Genomic DNA, 16,663 nt, shown 5'->3' with positions numbered 1-16,663 from the left:
AAACAGTCAGCTCTCTGAAAACGGATGCAGTAAAAATGTGAACTGGGTCAGTGGAGTTTGGTTTGAATGGTGACATCACATGTACACACACACACACACACACACACACACTTCCTTATACTTATATCTATGTGAGGACACCGGTTGACATGCATTCCTGAGCCTTAACCATCACAACTAAATGCCTAACCCCAACCTGTAACCCTAACTTAATTCTAACCTGAACCTATAAACCATGTCTTAACACACAAACAGGCCTTTGAGGAAGTGAGGACCAACCAAAACGTCCTCACTTTCAAAAATGTCCTCACTCTGGTAGAAAAAAAAAAAAAGTTACGGTCCTCACTATGTAGCAAATACAAAATGACACACACACACACACACACTCACACATTTAGATTCCACCTCACCGAACAGTAAGGCTGTCTTGTTAAGTGTGTGACTGCATGCTGGTCATATCTGGCATTTTTCGTGATCTTACACACCTCTTAATACACATACACACTCCAGTCACCTCTGTCCTGAACTTTTCCACTGTGATTTTGTTTTTATTTTACCCGGCGAGCCAAAGTCAAGTGAGGCCTCAGCCATGTTTCCAGACTGTTGAGAAAACAGGTGGAAACGAGAGACTTGGCATCTCACGCTGTTTGTCTCCGTTGCCTAGGTAACACTTACAAGTACCAAGCAGGGAACAAAACGAACGCTTCGCTCTGGTTCAAACATCTGAGTGCTGCCTGTCAGAGCAATAGGCAACAGGTATGAAGCCGGATAAACACTCCAACACACACACACATGCGCGTGCACACACACTGTTAAATATGGCCTGTATTTTTACACACCTTACTCCTTTTTTTCCGTCCAGGTGCCAGCCAATCTGATGTCATTCGAGTGACTGATGCTGAGGAGTGTGACTGAGCAAAAGGAGAGAGAGAGATGAGGAAACAGATGAGGAGGATGAGGAGGAGTATTGACTCAGTCGTGGGAGCTTTCACTGCCATGAGCCCTGACCGCCGATTCTCCGATTCTAGCCCTGGCCTCACTGCAGCCTCACCTGCCACCACTGCCTTAACCAGAGTACCCTGTGTGTGTGTATGCGTGTAGATGTGAGAGAATGTGAGTCTGTGTGTGTGTGTGTGTGTGTGTGTGTGTGTGCGTGCGTGCGTGCGTGCGTGCGTGTGTGTGGATGGAAGTGACTGTTTTGGGTGTACCGACTACTGAACAAGGACCTGCACCACTGCTCTCGTCTCCCATTTGCCCTCAGTGTCTTTTGTTTTTAGTCTTCAGCACTTCAGTGGAGCCATTCGACTTCTCCTCTCCTCTCTCACAGACAGACTGTCCTCGGATGGACAGAAATAATCCTCTCCTCTGTTATGCTTTCCTTTTTAAGGGGTTAACTATTTTTAATTGTGTTCCCCTGCCATGCTCGAATGCAAGATTTCCGCCTTTTGAATGGGCTGGACACACAATCACAGCACACACTCACATCGGACTAACCCGCTGGACTTTGGAGGGTTTGAAAACACTTTTTTTTTTAACTTACTCAGTTCACACTTTCAATTGTTGTCTTTATTCACTTGTGTTGGCTTGGAGTCACATGCTTATTTACATGAGCCACGCACTCACACTCTCTCTCACACACACACACACACATGCACACACAGGCCTATCTGATTGCATCGTCGTAAAACGTAAGGGCTCTGATTCGCAATCAATTCCAGCAGAAACAATTCCCACACTTCCTGAATGTGTCTAGTTTTTATTACAGAACTTTCCCCCTTCTTTCTCATATACTCGCTAAGTGTTCTGTACGTATGTGTGTGTTTGTATAACTGTATTGGGTGGCGAGGGGGGAGGGTGGGAGGGCAAAATACTTGCTTATCTTACAGGAATCTCGTCTGTGTTTTCCACATTGGTACGATCGTCCCAGAATCTAAGCTAAGACGTGTTCACGGTTGGAGAGTTAATCCTTTTACAAACCTTCATTTTTGTTTTCTCCAGTGTTGTCTGCTCTCTGTCGGCTGCCGCTCGGTTCACCAGACTCACACACACACTAAACACTAAAGACTTGAAGCTGTGAAAGAGTCCAGGAGACAGAGAGAGCATCGAGGACATCTAATACATGATTTTATCTCCTCTTCTTCATGTTGCTTAATATGGTCAGAGCCTCTGGTCTGGAGCAGACATTCAAAGCTACCTGGAGCCATACAGAGTCTACTTTAAATCTTGTTTGTTTATATTGTTTTTGTGTTAGTTTTTTTTCCTTTTTTTGGGAGGGATGGTGCAGTTCACAGTATTACCATGTAGTAGATGTTCGCACGTCAATGTAGTTTTGTCTGTTACATTTGAATGTTACATTTTTGTGTTTTTCTCACCTTTCGGAGCAGTTATTTTGAACATTTTATGTACATGTGAATTTTATTTTTCTTTTTTTGCCCCTTATTCTGTTAACTAGGACCCAGCTCAGTTTAACGCCCTAACTGTGATACATCTGATTTGGAATAGCATAAGCACCTTGGTTGTCATTAGTGCCAAGTGATGTAACCTCACTGTTGCTCTGCGTGAGGATGAGCAGAGCTGCAGTGGCATCAGATGTAGTGTAGGTGCTGGCATGTTTCAGTGTGGAAAACCTGGGATTTACAGTTTCCTCTGTGCTTCACACACGTCTCACGGTGCCAGAAATAGACTATTGCTGTTGGTTATCGTCGGGAGCAAATCGCATCCACATGAAAAAACATGATCAGGATGACGGAGAGGACAATGATGGGGTGCTTTTCGCCCAGTAATATTCATCAAATTCTAATCTCTCTTTTTTTTTAAAAAAAAAAACCAGATGTTTACATTGTATGTTTACACAATCTTTTGCCCCAAAATCACAGTCCCATCAGTGCTCCACTTGAGTTGTATAAACCTTGGTATTACAGGATGTAGAAACAAAGTGTCCCATCTGTCAGTGGGGTATATTAAAGGGTAACGTCTATATTATTTTTAAAGCTGGCCCCTATTTTCCCATGAGTCTGGGTCTCAGTAAGTAAAGGGAACAACTGCTTTTAATACTGGCTCACTATTGAGCAAGCAAAACAGGCTGCAGTGTTATCACTTGGGTCAGTTTCCATTCACTTCAAGTGTTTGTTTTTGCCACTGACAGGCTCAGATTGTTTTAAGTGTCTGACCACATTGTGGAAAGGATCTCGACAGAGATAGACATTTATGTTGCAGAGTATGATCCTCTTTGATTCACCAGAAACAGCCACACCTATCAGACTCCATTTAAATAAACAGTGATTTAAGCATGTATAGAGGCAGCATATTTCACGTCTGACTGGGTGAATAAAGGGTTAATTCAAACCAATCTAGAGATGGTGATTGCTGGAGCAGTGGAAAGATGAACCAAGGCGGGTTTTGTAAGTTTTATTATGCTTCTGTTGACTTTAAATGAAGTGTCTTTCAGCGGTAAGAACCACAGTGTAAGTGACATTAGACCGACAGGACAGCCAAAACAAAAAATCACCACACTCTGTCCTGACTATTTATAGTAATTTAAATGTTAAATATTAAAACCTTGTAAACATGTGGGGGACAATATACTTAATGACCAATATTTATTGATTTTTTTTTTTAAATAAGTAAGTGTCATTACACACTTCTGGCCCTAAATAGCTCAGTGTGCTCAGTGTTAAGTCTTTTAGTTTTTGATTAATAATTCTGGGTTGGTTTGGAATTCAGCACCATTTAGCAGCAGAAAGAGCTCATTCAGAGCTTCCATTTCATATATATATATATATATATGTGTGTGTGTGTGTGTGTGTGTGTGTGTGTGTGAACTGTGGAACTAATTTTACGATTGTAAAATTAACGCTAATTTAACGTTTGTTGAGTTTGGCGTCAGTTTCTGTTTAAAGAAAAAGGATCTTGCTCTTGAACAAACAGGTCTGTCTCTGTAGCAGTCCTTTCCAAAATGGAGTCTGGTGGGATTGGTGATAGTAATTTTAGGGCTGTTTTTGGTGAAACAAAAAGGATCCTACTCTGAAATAAAGAGGTCTATCTCTGTAGGGGCCCTTTCCATAATGTTGTCAGACACTTAGAATAGCAGTTTGAACCTGTCAGTGGCAAAAACAAACACATTAGAAGACATAAATTGACGACGCAAACACCCTGAGTGTTTACATTACGGCCTGTTTTACCAGCTGCAGCCCTCTCGCTCAATACTGGCCCAGTTTCAAAAACTGATGCTCCCACCAGTCACTTAGACACAAAAACATGGGAAAATAGGGCCCAGGTTGAAAATACTCATGTCACCCTTTAAGCCCAGAGTTAGTTGCAGGTTGTTGAAAGGGTGTGATGGGATCAGGAGGTGAACATATCCACTGGATCCCCTCTAATGTGCTTCACTCAGTCTTCTCCAGGCCAATATCCAGTTGATAGAAGCACACTGATGTATTAAAACTCACCTCAACACAAGTCAACAATTCAAATTTTTAGGTCAGACAAACAACAACAGACAGTTTAGTGCCCGTGAAGAGATACTCAGTCCTTAGTGTAATGACTACAGAGGAGATGGGAGTGGATGAACCTGTGGAAGAGTGAATGAGGAAGCCAAAGACAGGCCTATGTAAAATGTGTATGCATCTGTGTGCCTGTGCATACTTCTCTATTTTTCTAAAATGTTGTAATTCAAGGCAGAAAGGCAATCCCTCGAGGCTGCCGTCACTGCTGGGGAGTGAGTGTGACCGCTTAATCTTATCGTCTGTGTGACTGACTGCCAGCTCGTGCCACAACTCCACGCAGGACGACTCATGAGCAGATGAGAAGTGTAAACTGGTCTGTGTCCACTGTGGCCTGTGAAAGAGTTTTCTTTTTTTTTTTTTTTTTTGCTGCATAATGGAGCAGAGACTGTTTTGATTTTTGATGTGACAAAATCCCAGAGCTGGAGCACTATGGAGGCTGATTGTTGCTGATGTTTGAATCTGATTGGCTGAAATGGGAGAGGCAGAATTTAGAGTTCAGGGCGTTTAGCGACTGTTTACCTGATGGTGGAGCTCAACCTGCTGTCTGCTGCGAGATACTGACAAATTGGTGCAGTTAAATAAGAACGGACGCTGTCTCAAATAACTCTGAGAAAAAGACTGTGAACAGAAGGAGCTGGGATGTAAACAAACCCAGTGTAGACAGCCAACATCCTCTTCACATTTCCCCTCTGATTTGCTATATTAATTGAGATGTAACCGATATGGATTCTTGAGTTACATGTTTTATACCTATTCAGACCTTTTGGGGCCGTCTGGGAAGGTTTATTTGAATCAATTTGGGTTTAACAATCTGTCCCCAGATCACGTTGAGCGCTTTTCGTGAGGTTTTCCTCACCGTAACCTGAGTTTACACAGTTTTCTTTCTTTTTTTTATATTATCATTTCTGTAACGGCGTATGGTCAAAATAAGGGAAACACTCTGGTTTTGGGATGTTTTGTGGTTTTAGCTGACTCATTGCTTTGATTTCAGGGCCAATCACTGCTCACATAATTACCCCACGATTGTCTACTTTGGGATAAGAGTGGAAAATTCAAAGCGCTCCTCGTTTAGAATAATTTTTGGGTTATTACGAGAAACTTGATGCTTGAAATTTCCCCCTCTATGTGGCGAGAGTTCGTGTTGTTTCCTTTAAATTGACCATACTGTCTACAAATGCACAGTTTCCCCTGTATTAACTGTTGTGAGTGAATCTGCCTTCTGAATTCATTCTTTTTTAACAGTGATGAAACATGTTTAACAGTTGAGATGAAGGTTTGGACCAGAGGAGGTGTTTTCAGCACGGTTATACAGTGTGTCCTCTGATTTGGTGGAAGAGTGGAATCAATGTGAATCTGGACAGGCATCATTCACTGTTTACCAACCACCTTTGTTTAATTCACTGAAGGGTGACGAGGGTGATGTGTAAATGACCTTTGACCTTCGCCCTGTACCTGGCTCTGCGTGTGTCTGTCTCTGTCTGCCTGTGACATGAGTGTGGCGAGCGCTGTGACCTCACTGCTGAGTGATGCGCTGCCTGGTGTGAAGACTGAGAACCAATAAACACTCTGCCCTTTTTTACTCCACACATCGGTTTCATGCTCATTGTTGTGTGTGACTGTTTATCTGTGATTGGGGGGGGGGTGTATTGTATCATGGTTGTATCATGGTTGTATTACATGGTTCACCACTATTTAAACACAGTTGTTCCAGCCTGTTTCAAGCTGCTGTGTGAGATGTTGCAGAGCAGAGGGGATGACTAAGAGCTCCTGCAACTGTCAATGAAAGTTTCCCGAAGGGATTTTTCCTGCAAAGTCAGCTTCATGTCTTTGTTAGTGCTGCCCCTGGCCTTCATAAAAACATTCCTAGAATATTACCCAGAATTTTTCATCCTTGAATCAGCTAACAAAATACCAAGGAACAATAACATCAGTTACAGTAATTGTGATGGCTTATTTTTTCCATCATTTTTCATCAGAAGGCTGCTGCAGTCACAATCACATCCATCACAGCAGCACTGGCTTTTGGTTACAGATGAAATGAAGAGATGTGGGATCATTTGCAGCATTACTTACTTACTCACTATAATTTTGAAATGTGCTGCGTATATCCAGCACTTTGTTGTACATATAACACACAGCAGTGTTTTTAAAGTGTCTGCAGCTCCTTAAAAGTTCTTTAATAGTCTTAAATTTGAATTTCACTCATTCATTCATTCATTCATTCATTCATTCATATATTTTCCACAGTGGTGTCCAAACCTTTTTGAATGGGGGCCAGATAAAACAATGTGAAAATACCTGGGGGCCAACTGATTATCGCATCAAATGGGTTTAAAACAAAAGTGAGACAAATGCAACCATTTTTATCTTTCAATGAACTATTACAACTTGATGCCTGTCTACAAACTGTATGATAGTCCTGTCACTGTGAGGTGAAGGGTAAAAATGTGAAGTGATCTTGCTCAATCAACCATTATTGTAGAAAGGGCCACATATGGTATATTTTGAAAGTCAAGCCAAGGGCCAACTAAAATTGGTCTGCGGGCCACAATTGGCCCCCGGGCCAGACTTTGGACAGGCCTGATTTTCCGGAACCACTTATCTTGTTTGGGGTCACGTGGGTGCTGGAGCCTATCCCAGCTGACACTAGGCAAGAGGCGGGGTACACCCTGGACAGGTCACCAGACTATCACAGGGCTGACACATCTGAATTTGTCATGTCCTAATTCCCACAAACATTTTACCTAATTTCATTCATCCATCTTTTAATTTATTTCTGTCAGAATGAATGAACCTCTTCTGCACTTAAGTTCAGTTACAAATCAATCAATCAATTTTATTTATAAATCCCAATATCACAAATCACAATTTGCCTCACAGGGCTTTACAGCATACAACATCCCTCTGTCCTTATGACCCTCGCAGCGGATAAGGAAAAACTCCCCCAAAAAAACCCTTTAACGGGGAAAAAAAACGGTATAAACCTCAGGAAGAGCAACTGAGGAGGGATCCCTCTTCCAGGACGGACAGACGTGCAATAGATGTCGTACAGAACAGATCAGCATGATAAATTAACAGTAATCCACATGACACAATGAGACAGAGAGAGAGAGAGAGAGATGCAGGTAATGACAGTAGCTTACAACAACATTATTGAAAGTAATAATATTATAGTTATAGTTCTGGCTACTGCAGTACAATATGTTGAAAATATGTATTAATATCTGGCAGTATACATGTGTGACAATAGTCATATGTGTATAATAACAGAAGAAGTATGACTAATGACTAATGATGGCAGCAGCAGGAGGCATCTGGCGGGACCACGGCAGCAGCACAACCACACACGTCACGCTGTCCAGGCACCGCTGTGATATGAGTTAATCTGAGAGACAGTGGAGCACAAAGGCTCCGGAGAAGAAGCCGAGTTAGCTAGATGCAGTAATAGAATACGAGAGAGAAAGAGAGAGAGAAGGGGAGAAGGTGCCTGGTGTATTATAGGGGGGTCCTCCGGCAGACTAGGCCTAAGTCAGCCTAACTAGGGGCTGGTACAGGGCAAGCCTGAGCCAGCCCTAACTATAAATCTTTAAACCTTCTACTGACTGTCTTTTTACTTCATACTTACACTTAGCTGTCGGCAAAATGTAGATCAACCCTACTCACTCTGATACTCCTGCACAAATCTACGTCTGCACAGGAACACAGAACCTTTATACTTTCCTGCAACATTTGAATAAGATAAAGATGATTTGTCCAAAAACATGTTTTGAATTCAATTTTAAATTATCTTACAGGTGTTAACCAGCGTTAGATCTCAATGTCATATACCTGTGGACACCCTGTTTTTCTATTGAGCACAATTTTACCATTTGGTGGTGTTTTTTATTTTATTTTATTTTTTTTTACAAAAACTCTTCTAATAGTGCTGTTATGAGATTTTAACTTTTCGAGCTTCTGTTAAATCCAACAGTCCATGTCTCAACTTGACATGACTTTGTTTTAAGCCTCAAAACAAAGTCATGAGATAAAATAACCCAGCTTTCTTGTTCGGTAACTTTCTAAGCAGTTTACAGTTTCTCTTGTTTTATCTTCTTTAATTTACACAAACACCCAGCTTCACTGTAACTCAACTGCTGCACATGTTAACCTGAGTCTGTTCTACTAACACCTGTCTCCAGGTAGGAACTAAAGTTACTTGTCCTCTCACTTGAGGCTAAGGGGACATTAATAGCAACTTGAAGGTACACATGATGTATGTATAGAAAATAGTGCCATAAATTATAAAGGAATGATAATGTAAATATTTTTTGTAGAGTGTCAAAACTGAGGTATATGATGAGAAGTTAAAGAGTGTCTGATAAATAGAGAATGTTTATGATTAAGATTTATTTGCACATTATGTCCCGTATGCATGCCTGTTTAGGTTCAGTTCTTGAAATTTAAGGTGTTGCAAGTAAAAAAAAAAAAAAACAGTTGGGAATCAGCAGCAGTTGATGCAGCAATGTGATTTTTTTTTAAACCTTGTGAACACAGAAACAATAGTCTGAAAGAACATAACAGAAGAATAGAGAATAAGGAACAACAAAGAGATGCCAGGAGTTACAAACAAATTGTGACACAGAAAAATAAAAGATATGCACTGAAATTATACCAAAAGTAAATGAACAGTTTAATAGAATCTAAAACTTGAAGCACAAATTTAGGGTACGAGGTACATACTGAGGTATGTAAAGTCATGATGTAGGATTCTTCTTCCTTTATAAAGGTACAGAAAGTGGCTTTAATTTTCATTTATGGATATAAAACTTGGCCAGCAGTGTGATGAGATCACATAGGGAAAAAAATCATCTTCTAGTTCTTTCTTATAACTTGTAAAGGACAGCCTTGAAGTAAAGGACAAAAGCATCACAGATATAGTCCAGTATATAGCAACACATATCTTACCACAGACTCCAGAACAAATGGGAGACAGTCTCTGGTGCATGTTACAAAAAGTGCACATGGTGTTAGTGTCCTTCAACCTGACTAAAGATGACTTGACAATGTAACAGTGATGAATGAGCTTAAAGGATGATGACAATAATGGCTTTATTAAGGGCACAGAGAAAGCTCCATACAACGCAAAATCCACAGACGGATCATCTTTGTACATACATGCAATATAATTAATACAATACATGTATATAAATATATAAGATTTAATTAACTGCAGCCACAAACAAGCTGTAGAGCCAGTGGCCCCACAGTCTAGACCAGGGGTGTCAAACATACAGCTTGAGGGCCAGAACCGGCCCCCCAAAGGGTCCAATCTGGCCCTCCAGATGACTTTGCACACCTAATGTTGATGCACATGTGAAGGCTGAGAGGTTTCAGGAGCTTCAGATACTTGATGTAAAATGCTGCCTCAGAGGCGTTTCCACTCTGACCAGAACACAGCTCTCTGAAATAACTATAAGTACTTTCTATGGTCATAGATATTAAACATTGTGCAACATACTGTCAACCAGCAGCTTCAGTACAAAAGAATCTGTATCAGACTTATGTCTTAAACAATATTAGGACGCCTTCACACTGGTGCCATTTGGTCCGCTTTAAACAAACCCTGGTGCGCTTCCATGGATAGTTCAGTTCATTTGGAGTGGTGTGAACGCTCATTCGAACTCCGGTGCGGACCAAACGAGCAAACCCTTGTCTGCTTGAAAACTGGGGTCTCGGTTCACTTGCAAGTGAACCCCGGTGCGGTTCGCTTACAGTAGGAAGTGCAAACGGACTATCAAGCGAACCAAAGAGAGGAAGTGACGTAAAGCGCAGTGCATTTTGGGAAGAAAAAAACAAAGCCAACAGCGTGAACCAGGAGAAGCAGAGGTAAAAAAAGAAATAGTTGGAAAATGTCTCGTGGACAGACAAGGAGTAGTGAGGAGGTGCAGGCGCTTACTGATACATGGTCAGAGGACTATATTCCATTTTTTTTGTGGTGACCAAGCCGGCTGAAGGGGATGGATTTCCGTTTTCGGTCCTGGCCAATCGATGAGCCAGGTTTTCTTCTTCCTTGTGCTTTTTTTTCTTCCTGGTCAATGGTCGTTTCAGGCAATACTGCCCCCAAATGAGCAGCTGGTGTAACTGCGTGACGTTGTCCAGGCGGTTTGGTCCGCTTTAAAAAGTCCAGTGTGAAAGTGAACCAAACCAAATGAAGATGTGGAATTTTTCGACATTCACCGCCCAATTGAACCTGGTGTGAATGCGCCCTCAGTGGATCGCCGCTGCTGAGGCACTGACAAAACAGACTGTAAGGCAGGGGACGACTTAACCTGCCTTTTCAACAGCTTCCACTTTAGTGGAAAATTATGAAAAAAATCATGTAATGAAAGTGAGCAGCAGACTGAATGAATGTGGAAAAACAAAGACACACTGTTGAATTTGCAGATAATTTTTCTTTCTTCTTTGTTTGGTAAATCCATGACTGTTTTCAGAATGAAAGAAGTGTGCAGTTTGCATGTTCTCCCCGTGTCAGCATGGGTTTCCTCCAGGTGCTCCAGCTTCCTCCCACAGTCCAAAGACATGCAGGTTAACTGGTGACTCTGAATTGTCCGTAGGTGTGAATGTGAGTGTGAATGGTTGTCTGTCTCTATGTGTCAGCCCTGTGATAGTCTGGTGACCTGTCCAGGGTGAACTCTGCCTCTCACCCAGTGTCAGCTGGGATAGGCTCCAGCCCCCTGCGTGACACTCAAGAGGATAAGCGGGTACAGAAATGAATGAATGATATTTATGGGTTATTATGCAATATTTCAGTGGTGCAACCCACTTGAGATCAAATTAGCTGTATGTGGCCCCTGAACTAAAATGAGTTTGACAGCCCTGGTCTAGATGAAAACCTGACTGGGATCCAGACGTATTTTAACATGTCTGGATGTATGTGTTGTTTTATACCGTTCACAATGCAGACACTGTAAAGTCCAAGACAAATTTCCCACTGGGACAAATAGAGTCTACCCTATCCAGCTCAGGGTCGGCAAAGACCTGAATGATACTATTTTCTATAGATAGAGAGCCTGCACATGATTCAGTAAATAACTTAAAGGGATAGTGCACCCAGAAATGAAAATTCAGCCATTATCTACTCACCCATATGCCGAGGGAGGCTCAGGTGAAGTTTTAGAGTCCTCACATGCCTTGCGGAGATCCAAGGGGAGAGGAGGTAGCAACACAACTCCACCTAATGGAGGCTGACGGTGCCCCAGATTCAAACGTCCAAAAACACATCATTGAAACCACAAAATATCTCCATACTGCTCGTCCGTAGTGATCCAAGTGTCCTGAAGCCCCGACATAAAAAGTTGTTTGGAAAAACGTTATTTAAAGGAGCTATATGTAAGAAATCTAAAGCAAATAGTCGTAAAATCCTCCTAATATGTCACAGAGACTAAGGAATAATGTTCATATAACATAGTGATCTCACCGACAACAATAGTACAGCCAGAATATTCACATTTTAAAAAAAATTTACAGTACGCAAATCATGTTTATGTTTTGAATTTGTGTTTTGGCCTGTTGCGCCACCCACCGCCATCTACCAGTCACGCAGTCAGTAGAGTCTCAGCATCAGTTACAGTTACGACTGAGCTACAATGGCTGACGGTGCGACTAAACCCAAATGACCTCGTTATGATTCCCAAAAACGCCAAGACAAAACTAGAGGCAAAGCGAGGGTCTATATAGGAGATGCTTTTGAACGGTGGAGACGTTTGAAAGCGGAGAAGAATTTGAGATCAGATGTCGAAGTGGCTACTCTTCTCCTCGACAGGTAAGCTTTAGCCAAAGTTGGCTAACTAGCATCATAGCTAGACGGGGATGGACATTTCGAATACTTTCAACTGTTATTCATTTTCAATCATACATTGTAGCCCATGTGCAGGTGGGTCATTGACCCGACTGATTTTTTTGAGAAACAAATGTTAGCAGCACAGCAAGCAGCATTAGCAGTGTCCCGGTACATAGCATTAGCAGCCAGCTCCTCCTCCGCTGTATCCTGGCAGCAGCGTTAGCAGCAGAGAAGCCGGACTTGCTCGAACGGTCCGCTGGAAAACCAAAGATCAAGGACATGGCGACGCAGCCGCCCATGGGCAAACAAATCAGTCTCCAGCGTGCCGCTGTCCAGCAACCTCGAATCTGTAGGGGAGGGGGGCAACTCGCGGCAGTATTTTGAATTTGAGTGCAGTAACCGTTTTGGCCTCATTCTTACATACAGCGCCTTTAAACTCTGTTTTTAGCCTCATTAGCCTGCAGCTCTAACTGCCTCTCTGTGCACCATGCTCACGTGTGCGTGCTTGTGCGAGACCATGAGACATCGGCAACACGTTCATGTGTATTCACGTGCTTTTGCTGGTCTCGCGCGCAAGCACTTGGATCACTACGGACGAGCAGTATGGAGATATTTTGTGGTTTCGACAGGGGTGGGTAGTAACGCGTTACAAGTAACGCATGTGAGTAAAAAAAATAGTTTTTTTGAAGAACAAGTACTTTTTAAGTTCATTTTTTAAAACTACTACTACTCTTACTCAAGTATATTTTTGAGCCAGTAATCTACTTTTTACTTAACTACATTTGCCATTTACCTTTGTTACAACTAGTCTGCTCTAAATGCAGGGATTTAAGTTGAACATTAGGCGGCGTGCGAGGCACGTCTCTACTGCAGATGGAAAGATGCCAACAGAAGAAAAACAAACACCACGCTGAAGCGCCATGTTCTGAACCCGGTGAACAAGCAAGCACCAGTCCTCCACTCCTGACCCGACGCCGACTGCAAAGATCATGTCAGAGCCAGGTCAAAACGAAGAGCAAGCGGGAGCTGCCTTCGACCATCCCTGGCCACATCTCGCCACATTTTTTGTGCCGAAATCCATAAAAAAGAACAGTTACTTGATGAAGTGCCTCCTGTGCCTGCCAAAAAAACAGGAGATCCTTGCTTTCAAAAACTCATCGTCGAATCTCTGCAAGCATATTGAAGTAAGTAAGCACATTCATTCATCTTCTAACCGCTTCATCCTCTTGAGGGTCGCGGGGGGCTGGAGCCTATCCCAGCTACATCGGGCGAGAGGCAGGGTTCACCCTGGACAGGTCGCCAGACTATCACAGGGCTGACACATAGAGACAAACAACCATTCACACTCACATTCACACCTACGGACAATTTAGAGTTATCAATTAACCTAGTCCCCAATCTGCATGTCTTTGGACTGTGGGAGGAAGCTGGAGTGCCCGGAGAGAACCCACGCTGACACGGGGAGAACATGCAAACTCCACACAGAAGGGCTCCCACGCCCGGGATCGAACCGGCAATCCTCTTGCTGTGAGGCGAGAGTGCTAACCACCACACCACCGTGCCGCCCGTAAGTAAGCACATAGTCTGCTATATAGGTGAAAATATATTGTATGTTTTTTTCATTATTTTGCACTGGTCCTCACACCCTAAAAAATATTCAAACAGAAAGTAACGTGTACTTGAGTAAATTATTAACCAGGTACTTTTTACTTTTACTTGAGTAGGTTTCTCAAATAGTAATTTTACTTCTACTTGAGTAATTTTTTATGGCATTAATATGGCAGATTTTCAGTACTCTACCCACCCCTGGGTTTCAGTTATGTGTTTTTGGACGTTTGAATCTGGGGCGCCGTCAGCCTCCATTAGGTGGAGTTGTGTTGCTACCTCCTCTCCCCTTGGATCTCCGCAAGTGATGTGAGGACTCTAAAACTTCACCTGAGCCTCCCTCGGCATATGGGTGAGTAGATAATGGCTGAATTTACATTTTTGGGTGCATTATCCCTTTAATAACTTTAACCAGTAGGTATCTATTTGAGAGGAGACCATATTTTCCCTGCACAAGCTTATTCTTCAGTCAGCATGCAGTTCTTGTGTCTATCTCAATGCACATGCGCGTACATGGTGCAGCGCTGCCACCTGGTGGCCGCCCGCAGCTCCTACAGGAGGAGGAAGTGTTTCGGAAGTGGACACGGCAGGCCAGAGGAGGAATCGAAGGAAAAGGGCGGAGGAGAGGGAGCTACCGGGGGGATTGAGAAAATGATAAAGCACCGTGACTTTTAGCGGCAGGACAATTTATTATAGCTTACTTAAATATCGCAGGACTTCGCAGACACGTGGAAGCTACTTTGTCAGCGGCTAACGGCACACGTCCATAAGGTAAGAGAGCTTGGTCGGCAGCCAGTGAAAACAACAGACGACGTAGTGAAGCTAGCTGGCAGCGTTAGCTAACCTACACGGCAAGGTGTGCAGCGGCTTGCTAAGCAGCTAGCACTGTCGTGATAGATGTGAGCATATCGTTGCAGATACTGTGACCTAGTGAGGCGAAGGAAGCCGGAATAATGATGGTAGGAAGCGTCTGAGTGGAGCCACCATTCAGAGGGTTTAGGTGGTGTCATGCAGTCGGTGTTGGCCAGCCGTTTTCTCACTGCCGTTAAAGAAGGCATCATGAAAGACCGATTGTGTGGCACAAGCGATGCCTGCGTGGCCAAACGTGTCGGCGGAGCTGTGTCAAACCAGCTGAACCGTCGTTTACAGTGTTTCATCGTGCTAGCGGTTAGCTTGTTGTCTTGTCACAGTTTTGTTCACTGACGTGACGTTATGTCAACGAGTTGCCAGTTGGACGTGGCAGTTGTGTTAATTGAACTGGCGCGATTAATAGCTGACAACATGCAGAGCTGACGTGCAGGGGCCCGGTGCCTCAGCTCGGTGTAGCAGGCAGGTGAAGTCAATATGAAGGTATGTAATCAGGGAAACATCACTAGAGTTCAGGCAGGTTCTCTTTCTGCAAGGTTAGACACAAAGCAGAGGGGCTGTGCTGGGTCCACCACCTCACCTGACCCCCTCTGCACCACAGCAGGACCACCTGTCCATCATCTGCTCACTGGAAACAGGCAGGGTCGATGAAGAGACAGTCCTGCCTTCTCCCAAAATCCAGCGTAGGAGAGGGAGGGATGATATTAGCGTTAATGCTGTAGATGTGGCCCCACAGCTGCAGGAGCCAAAGTACACTTTGCTGTTCATTTTACACACAGTACAGGGCGGATTATGACACTGTGGGCCCCTGGGCACAGGTATGCAAAGGGCCCCACCACCTCTGCTACACAGGAGCAAGACACACAGACTTCGTGGTGGTCTTGCATCTTTTTGGAAATTCCTTTTCTCCACAGTTTTGCAGGCAGCTGAAATGCATCTCACGCTCAGCACACGCATGCAGTGCAGGGTCAGCCTTTAAAAGTGTCCCTGGAGCAGTTTTGGGGGATTGGTGCCTTCCTCAAGGGCACCTCAGCACCTCTCCAGCTGCCAGTCCACACTACATACTTACTGTGTGTTCCAATATCCACACTAACATACTGTGCAGTGTGCCAGATAAAGATTTAGTATGTTCCAATACATAGTATGGCACAAGCAGGCTGTTCTACATACGGTCAGATTTTGCAGTATGCAAGCCAGCATGCTTTTCTGGCTATTCTGACCCACAATCCTCTGCACAGTGTATGATCCGTCACATTGACTGAGGCAAACAAATGACAGCTTGATAGCTAGTTGACCCATGTTTGACAGCTAATCTGCAGTGACAGCGCATTCAAGTAACTGATAACCAGTCAATCAGTAACGATAGGAATATGACTTACGTAAACAAAATAATCATAAATGACAAACAACAAAAGGAAATAATTATAATAACAATGACATGTAATTTCACTGTTGCAAATATCATATGTTAGAATCTACAATCTGTGCAGCTATAACTTTAAAGTTAAACTACACACATTGCAAAGTAACAACAGCAGAGCCTGTCGAGTTGATCACCGTCTCTGGTGAGCTCGGTGAGTGGTGTTTGTTTTATCTCCAAGGTAACAGATATGAAAGCAAGATGATCAAAGTGTCCCAGTTGTGTGCACACGCATGCAACAGTTCATGCTTTTTAAGGACAGCTGCAGTACGTACTAAAGGTAAAAGGAAAATTCTCAAATGCACCTTTAGTCCATATTGGGAATTGTACAGGCAATGTCTGGTTTCCAGGCCAAGTCCCTGCGCACTGAGCTTCTGCCGCCCCAAAGCATCCACAGTCACTGCTGAAACCTGGGCTCGAACAACTTTTACAACTTTAGTCTTGTAG

At 43.2% G+C, this 16,663-nt stretch overlaps 2 protein-coding genes across 8 annotated transcripts in view; both read left to right on the top strand.

The window, feature by feature from the left end:
• ralgps2 (Ral GEF with PH domain and SH3 binding motif 2) overlaps positions 1-3,345 on the top strand; it is a 100,785-nt gene extending 97,440 nt beyond the window's left edge. For all 6 annotated transcript variants that reach the window (XM_049588170.1, XM_049588169.1, XM_049588167.1 and 3 more), the window contains 2 exons: positions 665-756; positions 863-3,345. In XM_049588170.1, the coding sequence (XP_049444127.1) occupies positions 665-756; positions 863-892 (122 nt within the window). In that variant the 3' untranslated portion in view covers positions 893-3,345. The remainder of the gene's footprint in view (positions 1-664; positions 757-862) is intronic.
• Positions 3,346-14,492: 11,147 nt separating this feature from the next.
• fam20b (FAM20B glycosaminoglycan xylosylkinase) overlaps positions 14,493-16,663 on the top strand; it is a 36,478-nt gene continuing 34,307 nt past the window's right edge. Inside the window, exon 1 of one of the 2 annotated variants that reach the window (XR_007450227.1) lies at positions 14,493-14,700. The gene's annotated coding sequence lies outside the window, so the exon portion shown is untranslated. The remainder of the gene's footprint in view (positions 14,701-16,663) is intronic. The other variant, XM_049588206.1, reaches the window with a different exon arrangement.

Source organism: Epinephelus fuscoguttatus, linkage group LG10 (assembly GCF_011397635.1).
Source record: "Epinephelus fuscoguttatus linkage group LG10, E.fuscoguttatus.final_Chr_v1".
NCBI classification, from domain to species: Eukaryota; Metazoa; Chordata; class Actinopteri; order Perciformes; family Serranidae; genus Epinephelus; species Epinephelus fuscoguttatus.
Note: the sequence above shows the minus strand (reverse complement) of the source record. Positions and strands in the feature narration are given on the sequence as shown.